The sequence below is a fragment of the Opisthocomus hoazin genome, chromosome 1 (assembly GCF_030867145.1).
Source record: "Opisthocomus hoazin isolate bOpiHoa1 chromosome 1, bOpiHoa1.hap1, whole genome shotgun sequence".
NCBI lineage: Eukaryota > Metazoa > Chordata > Aves > Opisthocomiformes > Opisthocomidae > Opisthocomus > Opisthocomus hoazin.
This window is the reverse complement of record NC_134414.1, coordinates 91,230,247-91,250,859: the sequence shown is the minus strand read 5'-3', so window position 1 is coordinate 91,250,859 and position 20,613 is coordinate 91,230,247. Positions and strand designations below refer to the sequence as shown.

Below are 20,613 nucleotides of genomic sequence, written 5' to 3'. Positions count from 1 at the left end.
ATACAAACAAAACTAGTCTTTTAAAGTCTGTATTTTTAAAAATATACAAATATAAGAGTTCTGTTTTTTACTTCTAGCGTTCAAGTCCATCCATATTTTTAAAGAATCATCTAAACTGTTTACAGTGCACTCAGAATAATATTTGCCTTATAATTCTGTTAGATCTGCTGTAATTCTAAACAAAGACACTGACATGTAGAAAATACTTAATCAGAAAACTGAAAACCAGCAGGTTGGGCATTTTGATAAGTTTGAAAGGTTTCTTGCAGGAACAGAGCAATACAAAACTTATCTTGGAATATTTGAACATGCACGACTGTCAGCAAGGATAAAAGTTTGAATGGCTATTAAGTAAAAAGAATAGCTATTTTTTAAGGGCTAAGGTGAACAGAGAACAACTACATGCATATAGATGCACATACACAACACGTATCTGTATATGCATCAACATAGTATTCAGCCACTTGACCGCAGACTAATTTTCCCTTCACAGGATCCCTGCACTTCAAAACAAAAAACGCTCGGGAAGCAAAGCAAGTGGCAAACCACATCCCCATGTAGTTTGGCCACACAGTATGTGTAGCTTCCTTTCTCAAGTGACAAACTGTGTACTGAATGATTAACTTTTTCTTTCCCCCTTTTTTGTGGTGGTCATCACTACAGTGGCTCAAAGGCCCAAAGAAACACGAGAAGGCCACACGTGATTTCCACATTTGTCCTCAGAAGAGAGGATTTTCAGAGGCTTCCCTCAAGTGCCTGTACACTAACTTGCAGGGCCTGGACCACAAGCAAGGAGAACTGAAAGTCCATAGGGAATCACAAGACTATGAGCCTGCCTGGAATCACAGAGAAGCAGTGGGATAGGGCTTATGGCTGAGGCATGGTCACTGATGGATACAGCTGGCTTCAGAAGGAAAGGCGCGGGGAGGGAGAAGAGAGGCACTCCACATAATTGAATTCCTGGATGGTATCAAATGCCAGAATGAAACAGAAGGTATATCCATTGACAGTCTCTGGATCAGGATTAGAAGGGAAAGCAACACTAGTGATGTTATGGTGGGGGTTTGCTCCCAACTATGCATTGAAGAGCACAAAGACGACGAAGAGGACCACTCTCTACAACAACAAGCAGAAGTCTCCTGATCACAGTCCTCATCCTCACGGCAGACTTCAACTATCCAGGCATCCAGCCTGTGTAGATGATCCAGGAGATTTCTAGACTATGTTGGTGGCAATTTCCTAGTGCAGCTACTGAAAAGGTGAATCAGCCGAGCTTGACCTGCTGCTCACCAACAGTAAAGTAGTAGTGACAAACCCGATCAGAGAAGACAGTCTGAGCTGTAGCGACCATGAGATGGTTACAGTTAGGATTCAAAGGAAGTGTGGCAAGCTAAGCATCAGGGATAGGACCCAGGACTTCAGGAGAGCAAACTTCAGCTTCTATAGTGAATTACCGGGCAGAATCTCCTGAAAAACCGCCATTAGAGGAAAGGTGTCCAGGAGAGCCACTTGATTTTTAAAGAAAATTTCTTAATAGTTCAGGGACAAAGCATCTTACTGTACAGATGACTATAAATTGTGCATAAGGTCATGTTGGCTAAACAGGGAGTTTCTTAATGAACAAAAATGTAAAATGGGAGCATATAAGAACTACAGTCAAGGATAGGATACAAAGGAGAACTATAAAAGCACTGCATTAGAACAAATGTTAGGCTACTTCAGAAGGCCAAAGTCCCGCTGGAGCTAAGGCAAGTGAAGAATATCAAAGGTAAAAAGAAGGGATTCTACAAGTATTCTAGTAGTAAACGAAAGCTCACAGAAAATACATGTCTGCTGCTGAACGAGGGAAGACAACTGAATGAGAGATGATATGAAAAAGACTGAAATACTAAAGATCTTTTCTGCTGAAGTCATCACAAGCAAAACCAGCTCCCAAAACACAAATGCACGCTTGCAAAACAGCATGATTGTCAAGGAGAGGGGAGGGGAGGAACAACAAAACAATGGCACCAAACAGATGCCTCTTCATCAATCTAGTTCAGAAATGCTCTCTAAACAGAGGTATATCAAGAACTCTTTACTTTAGCTGACATAAGTTGAAGTGTGGGTTATTCGGTAATCTAGTAATCAGACCTGAGGTCTCTGGGAATGCAGATAATGAGGAACACACCAAGCATGGACGTGTGCCAGACTGTCCAGTGTCTGGAGAAGAGACAGACATATAGCAAAGTATGTGCAGCATTTGCAGCACGCAACTTAACCACAAGTCTCTTCTGTTCTCTTCTTGTAGTCTTTTGCTCATTCTTTACCAATGTTCCAACTCCTGAATTAAGTAATGTAGGTCAAACACAAAATATCCCCTCTACAGAACCTTTCTCACCTTGTAAGGAAAAATATGGACAGAATAGTTGAAAAGAATTATTTAAAGTGGAATGGAATTATTCAGAAACCTGTGTTTCCCTAAAATTCAAGTACTTCAATTTCACAGCTTTGTAGCTTTCAAATCACATCAAAAGAACCCAAAAGACGTTGAGATATAAGATAAATACTAGGATAAAATCTAAATAAACCCTGTCCCAGCACGTATAACAATGGTCTGAGGAATGATCTTGAAATTCCTGTTCTGCAATGTATGCTACTACAGCTTGACCTACAGCTAACTATGATGCCAGAAGAAAGATTCCATGAATTAGAAAATAGAGGAGAATGTACAACCAAGGAATTACATGCACTGAGGTACCTAATTTTGCAGACTCCATGAAACCAAGATAAAAGCTATGCTGACTCCCTTCATAAGGCAGGGAGATTAAATGAAAGTGATTTGAACCGGCCGTGTTAAAGAAAAAGAGTAGAACAAATTTGGTGGATTTCTGCTGGCTACGTCAATACTGCTAAAAGCAAGAAAACACCCAAGTATACCCCAAAGCAGACAATCTCTGGTTTCGAAGACAACTGGTGTAGATCGGCTTGGGACCACACAATTCACTTAAAGTTCATTAGCCATATCCACGCTTCACATTTATCCCAGATCACCTTTAATTCTTAGGTGATACCCCTGTGATTCTAAACCTGATTTTTGACACTACGACTTTTTTTTCAGCTTACTGTGGATGAAATAATGGGAGGGCTTTACTGCAGCTTACCAAGGTGATGTTTTTACAGTACAATAATAAGGACAACAATATGTGTTGCATGCCTAGGAATATGGCGCAAAGGAATACGACTTGACAGTGTTTGGCCATTGGTAACTAGCTGACCTACTCCAAAACAGGACTGAAGAGTAATTTAACACAAATGCTGTGCAGAGGTCAGTGATAGCAAGCAGATTAAGTGCTCAGGTAAAACAAAAATAATTACTGTGTGTCAACTTTGTCTTTGACAACTGTCCACACCTTCATGCTTACCCAACAACAGATGAACAACTCCTCAAGTTAGCCTAATATTCTGTGGATTTATCTAAATTTATTATGGGCTGAGAGCTCAAACTCCAGCATTACTAAGGTAACCTGTGCATCTAAATGTATGTCAGTGTAAGTGCATATTGCTGTAAATGATGGTGATTCTTTTGTGTGGTCTACATATTTTTCATCAAATCAGTCAAATTTGAACAGACTCTCCTGGCGTTTGCAAGGGGTATTTTCCCACTTCCTAGGAAATATCAAGCCTTCCTACAAACAATGGTGATATCAAAATATCTCAAAAGGAAGTTCACAAGTATTTTTGAGACATATTATATAAGGAAATGAAGATTAAAAGTAATTTACATCTTTCCCTACATATTAAAGACAGAAATTAATATACATTTTCCTACCTTCATAAGATCAAGCAATACACCACTTAAAATTCCCAAGTATCTTCTCTCTAAAGACTGTGGATGATTGACTGCTGGAAACTGTAAAAATAATACAGCATAAATATACTGAGAATGTAAACAAGGTATACATGAATACAATGTTTCAAAAAATAGAAACTACACAGTGAATAAAGGCATGTAATTAATGGGAATCATATGCACTGAAAAAGTTAGTGGTTTATGAAACGTTAGAAAACATTACAATGAAACAAGTAACTGTTGATGTATGATATGCATCTATCTAGTCAAGCAAAGAAAGTATTTTTGATTAGTAGGGCAGTCAAGGAATCTCTCTCCAACGAGAAATAAACTTAGATTTATAAATGAGTTTGTAGCATTATGATTGACAAGCGGTGGGAGGTTTAAAATCCAGAAATAGCATAAGTAACGTATTTTAAAAAAGGATTAAAAATAGCTTTGAGAGAATCTGAGAGTGCAACTACAATACCAGTTAAAAACCAAAGACTAACAGACAATTCCAAAATGTTTTTAGTGAAAACCATCAAAAACCCAAAGGTTTAAGGCTCAAAATTACTCCTGTGGTCATGCTGCAGTAAGAACTGGCAGCACTGCAAGAAGCAGCGCACGTTGCTGGAGGGCATCTTTTGTCAGCTAGAGTCTGGACAAAACCCGATGAAGGCAGTACTTGAAACCAGCTCTGTCTGGAAAGAGGAACGGGACTGACTGGGATGATTTGAAGGAAGAAAAAATCAAGCACAGAATTGGGTTTTTTGCTTGCTTGGTAAACATGGCAAGAGTCAAATAAAATGAAGACAGAATCTTTTTCTGCTTATCGAATGAAAGAAACATAGCTCAATATTTCATTGCTACAACATAGGGTCACGTGTAATGAGTTGAAAAGAAACAGACAACAGAGCTCCACTTCCAGACCGCAGCACGCATTGAACCGTCAGCAAACAAATAGATAAACTGATTTCAGTGAGGTAAATTCAAATTTAAAAACTGAATGTATATGCCAGTGTTTTCGGAATTAGAAATTAAGGCTGGATTTCCAACAAAGGCATAAAAAACCCTCATGGATCCAACTTTTTAGAGAAAATTACGCATTTGAATACCACAGAAGCCTTTGTAAAAAAACAAAACAAAACAATCAGCCAGCCTATTGGCATTACGCAGTTTATCCAAAACTACACAACTGAATCACAGAATCACAGAATGGTAGGGGTTGGAAGGGACCTCTGTGGGTCATCTAGTCCAACCCTCCTGCCGAAGCAGGGTCACCTACAGCAGGCTGTACAGGACCTTGTCCAGGCGGGTCTTGAATATCTCCAGAGAAGGAGACTCCACAGCCTCCCTGGGCAGCCTGTTCTAGTGCTCCGTCACCCTCAGAGGGAAGAAGTTCTTCCTCATGTTCAGATGGAACTTCCTATGCTTCAGTTTGTGCCCATTGCCCCTTGTCCTGTCGCTGGGCACTACTGAAAAGAATTTGGCCCCATCCTCCTGACACCCACCCTTCAGATATTTTTAAGTATATATTAGGTCCCCTCGCAGCCTTCTCTTCTTCAGGCTGAACAAGCCCAGCTCCCTCAGCCTTTCCTCATAGGAGAGATGCTGCAGTCCCCTCACCATCCTTGTAGCCCTCCGCTGGACTCTCTCCAGTAGCTGCTCATCTTTCTTGAACTGGGGAGCCCAGAACTGGACACAGGACTCCAGATGGGGCCTCACTAGGGCAGTGTAGAGGGGAAGGAGAACCTCCCTCGACCTGCTGGCCACACTCCTCCTAATGCATTCCAGGATCCTGTTAGCTTTCTTGGCAGCCAGGGCACACTGCTGGCTCATGGTTAACCTGTCGTCCACCAGGACACCCAGGTCCCTCTCTGCAGAGCTGCTCTCCAGCAGGTCCACCCCAAGCCTGTACTGATGCATGGGGTTGTTCCTCCCCAGGTGCAGGACCCTGCACTTGCCCTTGTTGAACCTCATCAGGTTCCTCTCTGCCCAACTTTCCAGCCTGTCCAGGTCACGCTGAATGGCAGCACAGCCTTCCGGTGCATGTACCACTCCTCCCAGTTTGGTGTCATCAGCAAACTTGCTGAGGGTACATTCTAACTCTTCATCCAGGTAGTTGATGAAGAAGTTAAACAAGACTGGGCCCAGTACTGACCCTTGGGGGACACCACTAGTTACCAGCCTCCAACTAGACTCAGCGCCGCTGATGACAGCCCTCTGAGTTCTGCCATTCAGTCAGTTCCCAATCCACCTCATCGACCACTCATCCAGCCCACACTTCCTGAGCTTCCCTATGAGAGCTTCCCTATGGGAGACCATCTCGAAAGCCTTGCTGAAGTCTAGGTAGACAACATTCACAGTTTTCCCCAATGAGCAGGAAGTCTGAAAGACTTTTATTCCTTTACTTTCACTTGTGCATTTTTCAGCTCTCATTTACTTGTAGGGATTGGTACAGATAGGTGCACATATTTACATATTCATCTTCCTCAGATTAAGTACTAGCTTCAAACCTATGCTTTAAAGAGCTACCCAGTACAAACACTCATTTCAAAAAATGCATTTTATTTGGAAGCGAAATGCACTGCACGTGCCCTGTATGTGCGTAAGTGTTAGACCACTACAAATTGCTGCCCACTGTTTGTACTGGCATTACTTTTCATAAATTATATTATATGCGCTTTGAAGGAAAATGAAAGAACATGAGTTTGAATGTGTTTGTTCCTAAATAGTCTCTGTATTTTTCTTTTTACTTTGCTTTCTTTTCAAGTGGTTGACTAATGATTGAGAATTTTTTCAAATCCAAGTCTGCTATGTTGATCTTCGATAGCAACTTAGGTGAACCAAGGCTTCCATGCTTCTTCCCCTTTTTACATGAATCAAATGGCAAAGTATTTTTGCTTTCATGTAGAATGACCACCATAAAAAAGATTTTACATCCGGAATGATCAGGGAAATGTAAAAACGTGCTGTAGCCATGCAAAGCAGTAGTACGAGATGGCTACTCACTGGGATTGTTCAGATTCTCTAACTTATTTATAACTTATTTGTAGAACAATATTTACAGGCGTACATTACCACCCACATTTTCCATAAAGGCATGAGCCTATTGGTACTTTCTGATCCCATATAATTTTATTTCCCTGGGCCTTCAACTTACTGCAGATGTTTTCTTCCTCAAAACATCTGAAAGGAGAACACTAAATACTCCCTAAACCTCAGGAGTGAGAAAAACTCTGTGTGTGTATATATATATACACATACACATATATATGCATGGAGGAAATGGGCAGGAAGAAAAGTCAGGAAGTATGCAAATGTGCATCTGTATACATGTGCATGTGGTGCTGGAGCGTTCGTACTGCAATTTTTTAAATCCTGTGCTACATTACTGTAACAGTTTTACATTACAGTTTTACATTACAGTTACAGTAATGTAGAAATTCACAAAGCCTAAACATATGGATAAACAATTCCACATCATGGGCTAGTTTCTATCTTGTGAACACCTGGTGCCAGATCCAGCTTGTGCAAATTGTTATTTACAATCACGGTATACCTTCTACCTCCTATGCCACAAAAAATCTTCCACTATTAAGCTCTATGCTACAATAGAGAAAAAAATGTACTTTTAAGATTGTCTTACAACATGGAATAAATTTTTCCCATGAATTAATTAATGAATATCACATTTCGAACCAATATTTTTTGTAGTCTTCATATTATAAGCCATTATTCAGACCTTACTTCAGTATTCAAAAACTATTCTTTAATAGAAAGCATATATCATTGTCATCATTAGTATCCTGACTTTACTGGTGGGGTTAAGAAGGCAGCAACATGTCTGAGGCCAAGTAATACACCATTGATCCAGGATGAGGAGGGAGACTCATAACTCTCAACCCTGTGCTAATCACATTAGGGCCATGCTGTCTTCTTGAATTACTGTATTTTAAAGCTACAAAACAAAGATACTTCATTTGTATCCTAAGACGTTACAGAGCATTCATCCAAATAAGACTACCCTGCGCAACTAGAACTGCTGTAAAATAATGTTGAAGAGGCAGTAATTTATTTTGCTTACAATTTTTAAAGCATTGCTTTTCTGATAAGGGGTAAAATTTTTTAAATAGAAAATCCCATCCAGCCCACTGTTTTAAACAGCATCAAATACATATAGAACCTTGCAAGAATTGCTTGTCTAATCATTTTTTTTAAACCCTCGTCTGATGGAGGGTCTACAAACTTCAACAAAAACTCTTAGGAATTAGCTATCCTTGCAGCTAAAATAAATCCTAACACCTTAAGCCAACTATTTATTTTCTTATCATCATCAGCTAAACCAAATTTATGGCAACCTTTAACAAGTTTTAAGACAACTAGGTTCCCCCTCTTTCCCTTTGTCATTCTCTGAGTTTTCTCTTCTACAGAGCGACACTCAAATCGTGAGTCTATAGCACAGATTAGGTCTCCCAAAACCTTCGTCTGTCTCTTCACAGGACTTCATACTGACTGTTTCAGACCATTTATCAAGATCATAAATCCACCTTTCTAAGCAACATTCATTAATAAAAAATGACAACCAAAACTAAATTAAAAGGAAACATGAGTGCAATCACTGACCAGGTCTTGTTAAAGATAATAGAACCATTACTTATGTATTGCTTCTGGGATTTTGCCATACTGCATGTCCCAACTTGAGCAGCTTCTCCACACTAATGAGTCTCTGTAATTACAGGGTGTTGGCAAACCCCTGAAAGGGGAACAACGCTGTCAGTAGGAAGAGCTTTTTTGCTCATGTGGCTTACATCAACTCCTCAGGAATATAAGACAAAAGGCAAAAAGCTATTCTGCCACGATAGCAGCATCTATGGCTCAGATTTTTCAAACATAGTAGCCTCACAACAGCAGGCATGAATTTTCCACACCCCAAACTGACAGAGCTATGCCACTAAACTTCACAGTGCAAACCTGGCAGGGCAATGCTATGTTGGGTATAAATGCTTGCTTCCATGCCAAAAAAGTCAAAGACATGAAAGAAAATCTTTAATCAACTTTAAACAGTAAATCGAACACATTTATAAAACTCCATACTGGTGTAATCAGAATTTTACTTTGAATTATGAATGTCTTATAATCTAAATAACCTATACTTACACAGAAACACACGCAATAGATAACACATAATATAAATTAAAAGAACCTTCACAGCAACAATGCCAACAGTGTAAATACTCTGTGAGTAAATTAAAAAAGAAGGAACAAAGCTTTGTCTTACCCGCAAGCCATGGAAGCGTGGGTTGCTATAGAAGAGCTTCATCTGCTCAGCTGGCAGTGGGCCTAGCACCTTCTGAATGGTAAAGAGCTGGTCAATCTCACTCTCGCCAGGAAACAAGGGCTGCCCGTCACTCAGCTCTCCCAGGATACAGCCTACAGACCACATATCCACAGCCTTTCCATAAGGGGCTCTGTAAAGTGAACGTACAATGTTTTTTACCCACTGACACTGTCTTCTTACTCAGCTGTTTCAATTTATTGGCCATATTTCCCACGGCCCACTTCCTTACAACACAGAAGAATATACTTTGATATTACAGAAGCTACCTCAAACACCAAGTCCTGTTTCTGCCCTAGATTGCCTAATGCATCACTGCTTGAAAAGGCAAGAGAGGAATTCTCAAGCGCCCCCAGGGATCTGGTTACCTCTGTGAAAAATCTAACATACAAGAATTCTGCGAAGGAGTTACCATTTGAAGTTAAAGTAGCACTAACTTCCCTTCTATCCAGGAGTTAATGATTGTGCTCTGTTTCTGCATTACGTTTCTTTTTCCATTGTGTTTAATAAGAGGATAGGCACACTGGGACTGGCCACTGGGAGAACAGAAATTCTAATCTTTGTTTCAGTATGCATACAGTAAAATTTTAATTAGAGAGAAAACAGAATGCCCCTGAAAACTATTCCTTAAAAACCACAGGTGAGGAAGCAATGAAAGCAGCATAAAATAAGTAATTCCTGTTTTAGAGCAAAGCCACAGGTGGGATTTTGGGGAGAAATTCTGATGGGTGGTCTCTGTGCGTGCAAGCAATGTTGTGTGGTGGGGAGAATGGTACCTGGTATTTTAAACTGCTAATGACAAAAGCAATGAAGAGGTGTAGGGAATTCATCAGAAACAAAATTAAATGATGTGTTACACCGGCAAGGGCTATACTAGCTTTTCTTGAGACTATATAAAAGGGTATTTAATGGAAGAAGAGGCAAAACGTATACTCTAGTCAGGGGAGACTATAGGCTTGAGCATAGTTTGTAAGACATGTAGGACAGAAAATCGGAATGTAGAGAATAGAATTTTGCATAAAAAGAAGAGAGTGGTAGACTACTGCAACAGTCCATCTAAAGGCACAAACACTGATGAAACACAGAATCCTTTTGGACAGTTCCTGATTCTCACTCTAAGGTTCTGTTCCTCGGCAAGCTTGTTTCGGTGACTGCCTTAACTGTGCAACAGCTAATTCATTACATACTTTCGGCTTTTTGTTGTTCCTGCTACGGACCAAAGCAATTCTTTTTCTGTACAGTCAAGTTCTTGCTTCTCGAAATTGTAAAAAATTTTTGTAACACCCAACTTACTCCAAGAATGTCTTTTAGATGTTTAGGTTTTGAGCAGAACAACCAAAGAATTCTTCTCATGTCAAAGCATATAAAAAGAATGAAGACTGGAACAAAGATTGAACCGAAAACATATTTCACTGACTCTCTTTTTCTGAAAGTTGTAATCCAACAACTCAAACTGTTTCAAGAGTTTTTTAAGTTACAGCTGGCTTGCCTATTTCTGGAATAAGACAGCACCAGGAGTTGCAGGTGACAAATCCTATCCTAAATCTGTTCCCTTCACTTCTTCCTTATGCTGATGATTAAGGATGTTTGGAGAGAGAATACCCTCAGACTAAAGAAAAAAAATTTCTGACAGTTTGATTGATTGATTACACATGAATAGTTTTTTCATTTTACGGGGAGGACACTTGGCCAGAGGACCCTGTAACCCTTGTGATGATTTAGTTAGGTGAAGGTGAGAAAGCATTTCTAGCCGGACAATAGCCTGAGGGAAACTATTGGCCCACCAAGATGCCTAGTGCAGGAGTCCACAGTAGCTGGAAAGCTGAAGGAGGACACCAGAATTTCAAGAACCATTTGCCTTTCAGAATCTGCCAGGAGACACTGCAGTACTTTCACAAACAATCATCACAAAACCAAAGTCTGCCCCATTGGAATAGACTACTGACAAGGAACCACCAGTGGCAAAGCAGAGCATGCCAAGACTCCTGAAGTACTTCTACTACAACGGCTTTGTGGGTTCATAATTCCCTGACTAATTTTGCATAGTGACTACTTGTGGATTTGCTGAGAGACTCAATGTTTGTTCTTTCTGTGACGCTGCTAGACCAACCCATGCATTAGGTGAGGTCTGAGTGCCAAGGAAGGACTAGTTTTTCTCCACACTGCAAAAGGCAACATAGACAAGGACAGACTCCAAAGCCAAGGATCTGCTCTTAAGAGATTCTGTGCCTGTACTGGAAAGCTGAGGCTCTGAAAGCAGAACAGTTTGTGAGAGTGTAACTAAAGAACCCATCTTTTTATGATGACAGAAAAACACACCTTCATGTGGAACTCCTTTAATAGGCAGGTTTCTCCACCGAAGTGTGAAATGGGGAAAAGGTTGCTGTAGGCTGGGGCCTTAGAGAACACGCGAGTGTTACAACAGAGGAATGGGCTAAAACTCCTGTGAGGCAGGGACCATTCCTTGTCTTTCCTTGCTCACAAGAATAAAGGAAGCTGAATCACAGTTTAAGAAGTTTCCACTATTTACTCTGTAGTCAAAGAGGAACAAATCAGAAAATAACCATTTCTCAAGGCAGTGGCAGAGTAAAGTGCAACTTTTTTGTTTGAAAAGGCACGCTCAAGACTGCTGTTCTGCTGACTGTCAGGATCAGTCTTGTCAGATCATAACAGGCAAACAATCCAAGAGTCATGTGGCTGGATAAGTGAAGTATCTCCTATAGGACAGACAGACCACAAATCAGAAGTACTAGACAATTCCTGCACAAATTAGGTTCTCCAAAACATGTTTTCATCTAGTAATTTGGTATGCCTTGAAATCTACTGGCTTTTACCAATATTTTGTCGCCAAAGGGTGGAGAGTACTCCCACTAACAGTTACCTGAGGCTCTCCAAAGCGAGCATATTTTGGGTGTTCTGTGAATAATTGGGCAGTGATTTCTTTCCTCTCCTAAAATGTAAGTCTTGAACTTTATTGCAAAACAGAAACCTCTCTGGGTCACATTTTAAAAACTTAAAAAGTAAAACTGTATGTCTTAAAATGTATGTATTCAATAATCCTGGGAATACTTTTGAATATTAGATGCTTATAAAGATTTGGTAAATACAGGGGAAGAGGGAATGGGCAAGATGAGTTTCTGGGAAATAGAACAGGATTGCCAAGAAACAGACATCACTTTGTACCAGAAAAACTTGGCATTTAAAAACATACACCAGCAAAGTTGAAGTCATATGTACTAAATACACATATCCCCTCCCTTTCTCTCCATGCTAATAAAAAAAATTCAGTCATTTACAAACAGGCCTCACTTCTGCTAAATTTCCTTTGGTAATGGAACAGTTCTGAAAACTGCAGGTCAGACTAATATTACATCTGTCGAGCTTTTCATGTCTATCCTCCTACATCCTCACTACTAGTATAAACAAAGAGTAAAATATTAACTAAAAAGGCCACAATTGATGCTTTCTTTCCCAGTCTTTTGTTGTACTTATATATACACATACACCCACACGCTTTGCTGGAAGCTTAATAATACCTGTTTTCTCCACAATACAAAAAACTGAGCTTTGAAGTTTTTAATGCCAACTTTAACATCTGCACATAACAACGCAACTGCCTATCATTTTCATCAAGATTAGCACAGCTCTGGGAATACTGGGATGACTTTACTGACAGAACAGTTATTACCTAATGCTTTACCTATGCAAGAAATATCTAGTTCAGTGTGAATCAAAGCTTCCAACAATGACTTGTTTCTAAGCAGCATGAAACATTTTGCTTAAAGAATCTCAGCAGTGACTAGTACTTTTTTGATTCATCCTGTGACTACCAATTTGTTATTTGTAAAACATACGTATATAAATACATATATGATATACATACAGGAACTGCATTTTGCGATAGCGTTCATGTAGTTTAGAATAACGCACTGTTAAACTTGACAGTAACAGGAAGATCACACATAGTAGAACTCTAGTTACTTTTGTCTCTTCCTTTGCCCTTTTGTGTCCTATGAGTTTGTTCACATAGTAGCTGAAAATCTGTTTAACCTTGTGAGGTAGTAAAACACTCACCTTACACATTAATAAAAGAGTAAAACTAAATCTCTGGCTGAAGCTACTCATGTAACTACTGCTTTCACAGGCAATGCAACACCAGTTTCGCTGTCCTTTATTAAAATAATTCATACAGCCTCCTTCAATAAATTCTTCCTGACTAGTAAAAAGTTAGCACCGTCCTTCTGAGCCACTTCAGCATTGCCTGTTGGGGATAACTGGGAATGAAAACCAAATCGTAGTTTAGACCCAAAGGATGAAGAGAACTGGGAGTGTAGTGTAGCGAAATCTGCTCTGCCATTGCTATGTGATGTCCACAACAAGACTGATGGAACATTTCAGGCTACAGGACTACCATGGAAACCTCTTCTGAAGGGAAGGGGTGGGGTGCAGGAATCTGAAGTACATCCGTTATAATTCAGCTTCATATTTTAATCAGTTAAACACTGCTCAGCTCAAGACAGGTCAATACGTCAATGATTCATGCCGACTTAACTGGAAATGAACAAAAATTAATGAAAATCTGGAAGCCTCTTGATATCTTTCCTTTAAATCAACCACATTTCTCCATGCGTAAATCTTACAAAAGGTGCTTGAAAAAAATGTACAGAATCAGGCAAGATTTATCATGGCGGCAGTTCTACAAATCGTACTTACCCAAGCAAGAGTTCAGGTGAGCGGTACCATCTGGTAGCCACATATTCTGTATAGTTAGCATTGTTTCCTTCAGAGAGATTACGAGCAAAGCCTGTCAAAGAAACAGTGTGAAAAATTTTATCCTATTTTAAATATATGCGCATCACCACTGATTTTAGTAGTAAGAGGTCATGCCTATTTATATAGAAGCAAATTGTTTACAACCCCTAGTGCAGAATGACATCTCCAACAATCGCTTGTCTTACTGAAATGCAAGCTGTTACTGATACGACAGTGAAAGTCAGCATGTCTGCTTTAATGACTACTTTACTTGTGTATGCTCCTCAGAAGTCTATTGGACTTTTATTACTTTTGGTGTTTTGCCATAATCAGACCAGATTGATAAGTTACCTGTCAGTATGCCACGCAAGCTTTTGAACTGTTGCCACTAAATTTCACAGAGATGCTGTTTGCAGAAGAAGATTCATAACTTTAAAAACATCACGTACGTATAGTGAGTAGACTCTTCCAGTCATTGATCCTAACCACTATAGCCTCACTGCATTTAATTTTTTAAACTGGTTAATAAACTACTTATTATTCTCATCTAAGGACACTCTCTCCCTGACCTGGCAAGGAACAGGGCTATCTTCCCAATTTTACAAAAGGCAGGCATCTACCAAAGATCAGCAAAACTGCTTTATATCTGCATTTGCCTCATGCCACAGGCACCAGCTTCCCACCTGCTTTAGCACCACATTCATAACAAGACTCTTAGTGAATTAGGATCAGAAACCAAGTCCAAATTAACTTCCTCCTCCACATCATTTTGTTAATAATAAAAAAAAAGTACACTTATTTGCAATTATACCAAAACTTAATTGTTATGCCTTAGTACAGAAGTTAAGACCATCGACTGGGAGAAGAGTGCATACACTGGAAAATCCAGATGTAGGAATAATTTATATTTTTGTTTTCTTTCTCCTTCACTTATAAAAAGTCAGCTGAGCACCACCATAATGATGTTGGTGGATTCTTCACGCAGAAATACACTAAGGCAGATGCTGGCACTGTTTTCAGAAAAGTATCAAGTACCTTACTGTTTTCAAACAAATAATTAACATTAAGGTGAGACTGAGGACAGATAGATCTCAGCAGCAAAACTCCAGATGTGTAGGCTCCTTACTAGAGCTCAAACTGAGACAAATTTTGGGACTGAAATGCAGAAGCAGCATTTTCAAAATGCTTTCTTAATGGGATGTGGCATTACAACTAGGTCCAAAATTCACTTCAGTGAAATGACTACGAGTCTTTCCATTATTGCATGAGTGATGAAGAAAGAATAAAAATTCCAAAGCGTTGCAGAGATATAAGGCATCACTTCATTTTCAGAATCAGTTAAGTGCTACATAAATGCAATAGTCATTTTTCTTGATATCTGAGTTCTTACAGAGAGCTGCCAAAGTTGCTTTTCCCACACAATTATGCTTGTAAGGTTGTAAATTTTATTGTTATTATTATTTTTCAGTATTCTGAAAGTGTATCTCATTTGGTAACTTAGTGTGAAGGAGCCCAGCCCCACTCACCCCTGTGGAACACTAATGTACTCCAAGTTGAAGTAAACGTTTCAGTGCAGTTTATTACTATTAGATTAGTGATTTGAGAAAACAATGATAAATTTGTTACTGACATAGGTTACAGCTGTTACTTTTTGCAAGATACCTCTACCTTCAAGAGTTAGTAAACTAAAAGGCATGTACGATGAAGAACAGATATTTCAGAGTTGTCCCAAAACAACAATAATTCTGATCTGTTCCCATGAAGTCTAATGAACACTACTGATGCTGCTGAGGAAAAGCTGGAAAGGAAGTTTTTATTACTTGTAACATTGGAATTGAGTACATTTCTAAATATTACTATGTTTAGAACTCCTTAGGCAGCCCTGATTCTACTTCAAATTACATGATCTATTTGATTAATCTTGTTAGTGAAAAATCTTTCATTCATGTGTTTAAAGAAGAGAGGGAAGATAACCAGCAGCTACACTGAAGAAATGCGACAGCCAAGATGAACAGTGGGAAGCCCCAAACAGGGGGGGAAGAAAAAAAAGGTGTCACGATACAAATTAACACGTGTTAATGTAATGCACAAGCCTGGCAGCCCACAAGTGTATGTGCACCAGAAGAACTAACAAGTCCGGGATGCATCCTCCTCCGTCCATGCCAGTCTACTGGAACTTGGTCACGGTCGGGAGCTACTACATCCAGAAGTCAGCAGCAGCTAATGCAGGCTGAAAAAGCCGGCCCCAACTTTACAGGTGAGGTGCAGCACTGATTTGACATGGCAAGACAGAAAGGAAAATTATCGTCATGGGCTTCAGTGTAATCTGTGTATTGTTGAATGATTTAAACAAACATTTTATGGATTCACCTACCGCTCCAACTTTATGACACCATGATGAAAGATGATGGACAGAATTAATAATTCAAGAAAGCATAACACCTTTCTAAGGGCACAGTTACCTTCGTTTTTGGTCATGGTGGAGTTAGCTCACTGTTCCTTCCTCCAAATTGTGCTGAGATATTGGGAAGAGTTTTTTGATACAAAAATAAGAGAAGGTAACTAGGGAGAAGATTAGACCAAACTCTAAAAATTGAGAAGGAACAGATTAGAAGATGGAGACAGAAGGCAAGCTGGGTGAGGGCAATTATGAAAGCAATAGAGTTAGCAAATGCATCACAATGCAAGAAGGGAAAACAAGTCAAATAAGAAATTTCAAGAAAGGACTTCAAACAACTCAGAACATGGTAGGAGAGATATCAAGGGAAAAGGTGTAAGGAAAAAAGGAAAAGATTGTTTCTTAGAGATAAATAAGGCAAATTTAAGTTAGACATAAAGTAAAGCATTCTAACATTAATGACATGTAAGTACTTTAATAGGTGCCTAGGAACACTAGGGAACCTCCATTATTCAGAATTTTAAGACTAAGCTAAGCAAATATCTGTCAAGAATGACACAGACATGCTTAATCCTTTCTTTGAGTAGGTGGAAGAACTAGAGAACTTCTTGAGGTCTTTTCCAGTCCTGTGTTTCACGATTTCCATGCTTACACATCATACAGAGATTAAGAGATTGCTAAAACAAGTAATTTTGAAGCCCTGGTGTTGAAATAGAAAACGCACTAGTCAGAAAGCCTAACTATTTCCAACAGTCAGATGCATCTGCTGTAATTGGCATTTTGTACTGTTCTCTTTTTCCACTTCTACTGGCAGAAATGACACCCACACAACATGTGTCCAGGCAAGCACCATATTCAAACCTCATTTTTATCTAGCACGATATGTACAGAACACATGGCATAAGGATTATGAAGAATTATCTTGTTAAAAATTCATGAACTTTTCTGTTCAAACGGTTTTGGCCACTGGGCTATCTGGAAACATCCAATTACTTCAATGTCTGCATTGGGATGGATGCAAAAACCTTTTCTTTGCCTTTGTTATCACATGAAGAATGTGGCACTGTATGTGACAAGTACCTGTGTTCCAAAACATGACTTCAGTCAGGTAGGCAAACAGCATACGTTACATTATGATAAAAGGTGAATTCTTACATCCTAATCTGTGCATGTTCAGGAAAAGCTTGTGGCTAATACGGTTCTGAAAGTTGTTTTACAGTGACAGCTTAAGCTACTAGCAATAATACCAATTAGCAATAAGGCTAAAAAATTAAAATTGATCCCAGATGATAAGATTTGCTTGGAATTTTAAGTTCAACTAAATTTGAAATGTTGATCAAAATTCAAACTAATCCACATGAACAGTAAGAACAACAGAAATTACCACAATGTAGTTTGCCTTCCTTGATGTGCAGAACACCACAAGTACATTGTGATTACACGTGTTTTCCAACAGCAGAAAGAGAACATGGCTGGAGCGTACAGTGTGAGCAAGCCAATGGACCACACGGAATATCACTGCTAGCACAATTCACATCATTTATATTCAGCGAGAAAGCTGACATGCAGAACACGATCAGACCATTTGTTCGGCTTTTTATTTTCCTGTAATACTGCTGCACAGAGGATGCTGGAGCATCTCTCCTACGAGGACAGGCTGAGGGAGCTGGGCTTGTTCAGCCTGAAGAAGAGAAGGCTGACAGGAGACCTTATAAATGCTTATAAATACATCAAGGGTGGGTGTCAGGAGGATGGGGCCAAATTCTTTTCAGTGGTGCCCAGTGATAGGACAAGGGGCAATGGGCACAAACTGAAGCAGAGGAAGTTCCATTTGAACATGAGGAAGAACTTCTTCGCTCTGAGGGTGAAGAAGCACTGGAACAGGCTGCCCAGGGAGGCTGTGGAGTCTCCTTCTCTGGAGATATTCAAGACCCGCCTGGACAAGGTCCTGTGCAGCCTGCTGTAGGTGACCCTGCTTCGGCAGGGGGATTGGACTGGATGACCCACAGAGGTCCCTTCCAGCCCCCACCGTTCTGTTATTCTGTGATGCTGACACGAGTTCACATGCAGGATTTGTTAGCTGCTGGCATATGCCAGCTCTAAGGCTGAACGTTACTTTTGCGGGGCCATCCCCCCCCAGCACTGAGGGAGCAGGGGCAGGTGAGGGCCAGGGAAGGAGGTGGGGGTGAACAGCTCCCATCAAGACCCACCCATGTCCCCATTGGCTGTTGCCGTTGTGATGCCGCTAGCCCCGACTGGAGCACCCCTCTGCCGGGGGCGGGCACTGCCCGCTGATTGGTGGTCACGCTCTGCACAAGGCACCCAAAGCTGGCGCGGGGGATGAAGGGGTGGAGAGGGAGCAAGGTGTCCTCGAGGCCAGGGAGAGCGCCAGCCCTGGTGGGGCGGGCTCTGCAGGGGCGAGGCCCTGAAAATGAGCGTGGGGTAAGGGGAAAATCCTGTCCCGCCAGCTCCGGGCTCTGGGCAGCACTGCCAGGGCAGGGTGGGCACGGAGCTGCCAGGGGCGCAGACAGCAGGCCTGTGGGTACCAGCAAAGCCAAGGCACCGAGGGCACCGCGCAAGGGGACCTGGGTGATCCGTCAGAGCTGTGCAGTTCCTCACTCTGCAGAATAAATTGCCCTTAATTCAAAGAACTCACACGGACCAAATCTTCTACGGCTTTTCCTAGAACGGTTATTGTTTCTGAATGCTTAAGCAAAAATGCCTTTCGGATTAAAAGAAATATGCAGTGCTGCAAATGACAAACGCCTTTTTTCGTGTTCCTAAAAAACTATTTCTAATTTTTTTTAGCTGTTCTTCTCTTTATTCAAAATTGCAGAGGTTTGAAACGACAGCTTTCAAACTGCTCTCACTGAAAAGTGCCCATGGGTAGCACTATGGAATTGTTTTTTATGTACCAAGCCAAACTGTAAGCTTTTTAGAGGGAACAATATTTCATTCTGTGTTTATGTAGGATTTAGAATAAAAACACAGATTGTTGGAACAGTGCACACTCTGCCCTGTTGTCTTCTGGGGATTACTCACATGGGCAAAGTTCACCTTGTGCTTGGGTGCTGATTCTTTAAAGCCTTAAAGCTGACATGAAACAGGTATTGACAGGTCAGGAAAGTTAACATTACACTTACAACTCCATCCTCCAGCCATTCAGTCATAAATCGTACGTGGATGCATGACTCCTTGATTAACATAACAATAAAAGTTGACTTCTAACTACACACGCAACAGTCCATGAAAGCCACTGGTTCAAAAAATGTAAGTTTATTGTGTCTTTACCAAACAAGGAAGAATTATCTTTTCTTTTAATAAGCACGCCAGATAAATCTAGAGTTCTACTAATGTCCTAATCAGTTTATCATCTGCGCTGTTCTAAGCTGAGTGCCAATAACACTGCTAGTAAAAACCTTGTCAAATACAGGAAGAGATAAATGTAGCATTTCTACTGACATGTGAATACACATACTTCACACCATATGCAAATTAAGCCCAGAGATCTTTCAAATTAAAGTACTAGCCGCAAACCTGCAGTAGTAATTAATTCCGACCACTAACAGTGTTTTAAACAGTATATACTATAGAACTCTTACAAGAATCAGGCAAAACTCCACTGCAAGAGACTTCATTGAAAAAGGTAAGAAGCAGGTATCTATCTATGGAACTTACCAAAGTCACACAACTTCAGAACATCATTGTGGCTTATTAAAAGATTCTCTGGCTTGATATCTGGAGTATCAGAGTGAGAGAGAAGAAAAAAATGCTGTTAACATCTCTTTTTAATTTCAAACTTTGTCAACAAATATTATTTCATTACAACATATTTAGAGATATTCATGCAATCATAAATGAAGCATTACAAGAGCAACTGCTAGCTTCCAGCAATTCAGTCTGCAAACATGCAGAATTAATTTTCTGCCTTTTGAAGTCTTTTTAAGTGTTTCCCAACAAAATATGGGAATATAAAAGGTGCTTACATATATTCCTGGGCAGCAAACCAATATGCAGAATATTGCATACTGCAAGATAATAAAGAGAACTGACATTTAATTACCCAGTTAACCAATAAATGTTGTGTTATGCTCAACATTTTCAGCTACAATAATCTTCTTGATCACCTTTTGTCATTTGCTTTGAAAAAATGTGTTGTCTAGTTTTAAGCCAAATTTTTTATTCATATGTGGATATTGTGGTATCCAGATATGGTATATTTTTCAAACTAAATTTTACAAATTATTTTCAGACTCTTGCTTATGTTTGATCATTCTCAAATAGCATATTGTATAAGAATTTTAATTTATT

The 20,613-nt window shown here is 39.9% G+C and overlaps 1 protein-coding gene across 7 annotated transcripts in view; it reads right to left on the bottom strand.

Moving 5' to 3' along the window:
• The window catches only part of CDKL5 (cyclin dependent kinase like 5), a 143,898-nt gene that overhangs the window by 32,735 nt on the left and 90,550 nt on the right, over positions 1 to 20,613 (bottom strand). For all 7 annotated transcript variants that reach the window (XM_075429046.1, XM_075429083.1, XM_075429055.1 and 4 more), the window contains 4 exons: positions 19,981 to 20,040; positions 13,866 to 13,956; positions 9,096 to 9,285; positions 3,812 to 3,892 (listed from right to left, as the gene is read on the bottom strand). In XM_075429046.1, coding sequence (XP_075285161.1) covers positions 3,812 to 3,892; positions 9,096 to 9,285; positions 13,866 to 13,956; positions 19,981 to 20,040 — 422 coding nt within the window. The remainder of the gene's footprint in view (positions 1 to 3,811; positions 3,893 to 9,095; positions 9,286 to 13,865; positions 13,957 to 19,980; positions 20,041 to 20,613) is intronic.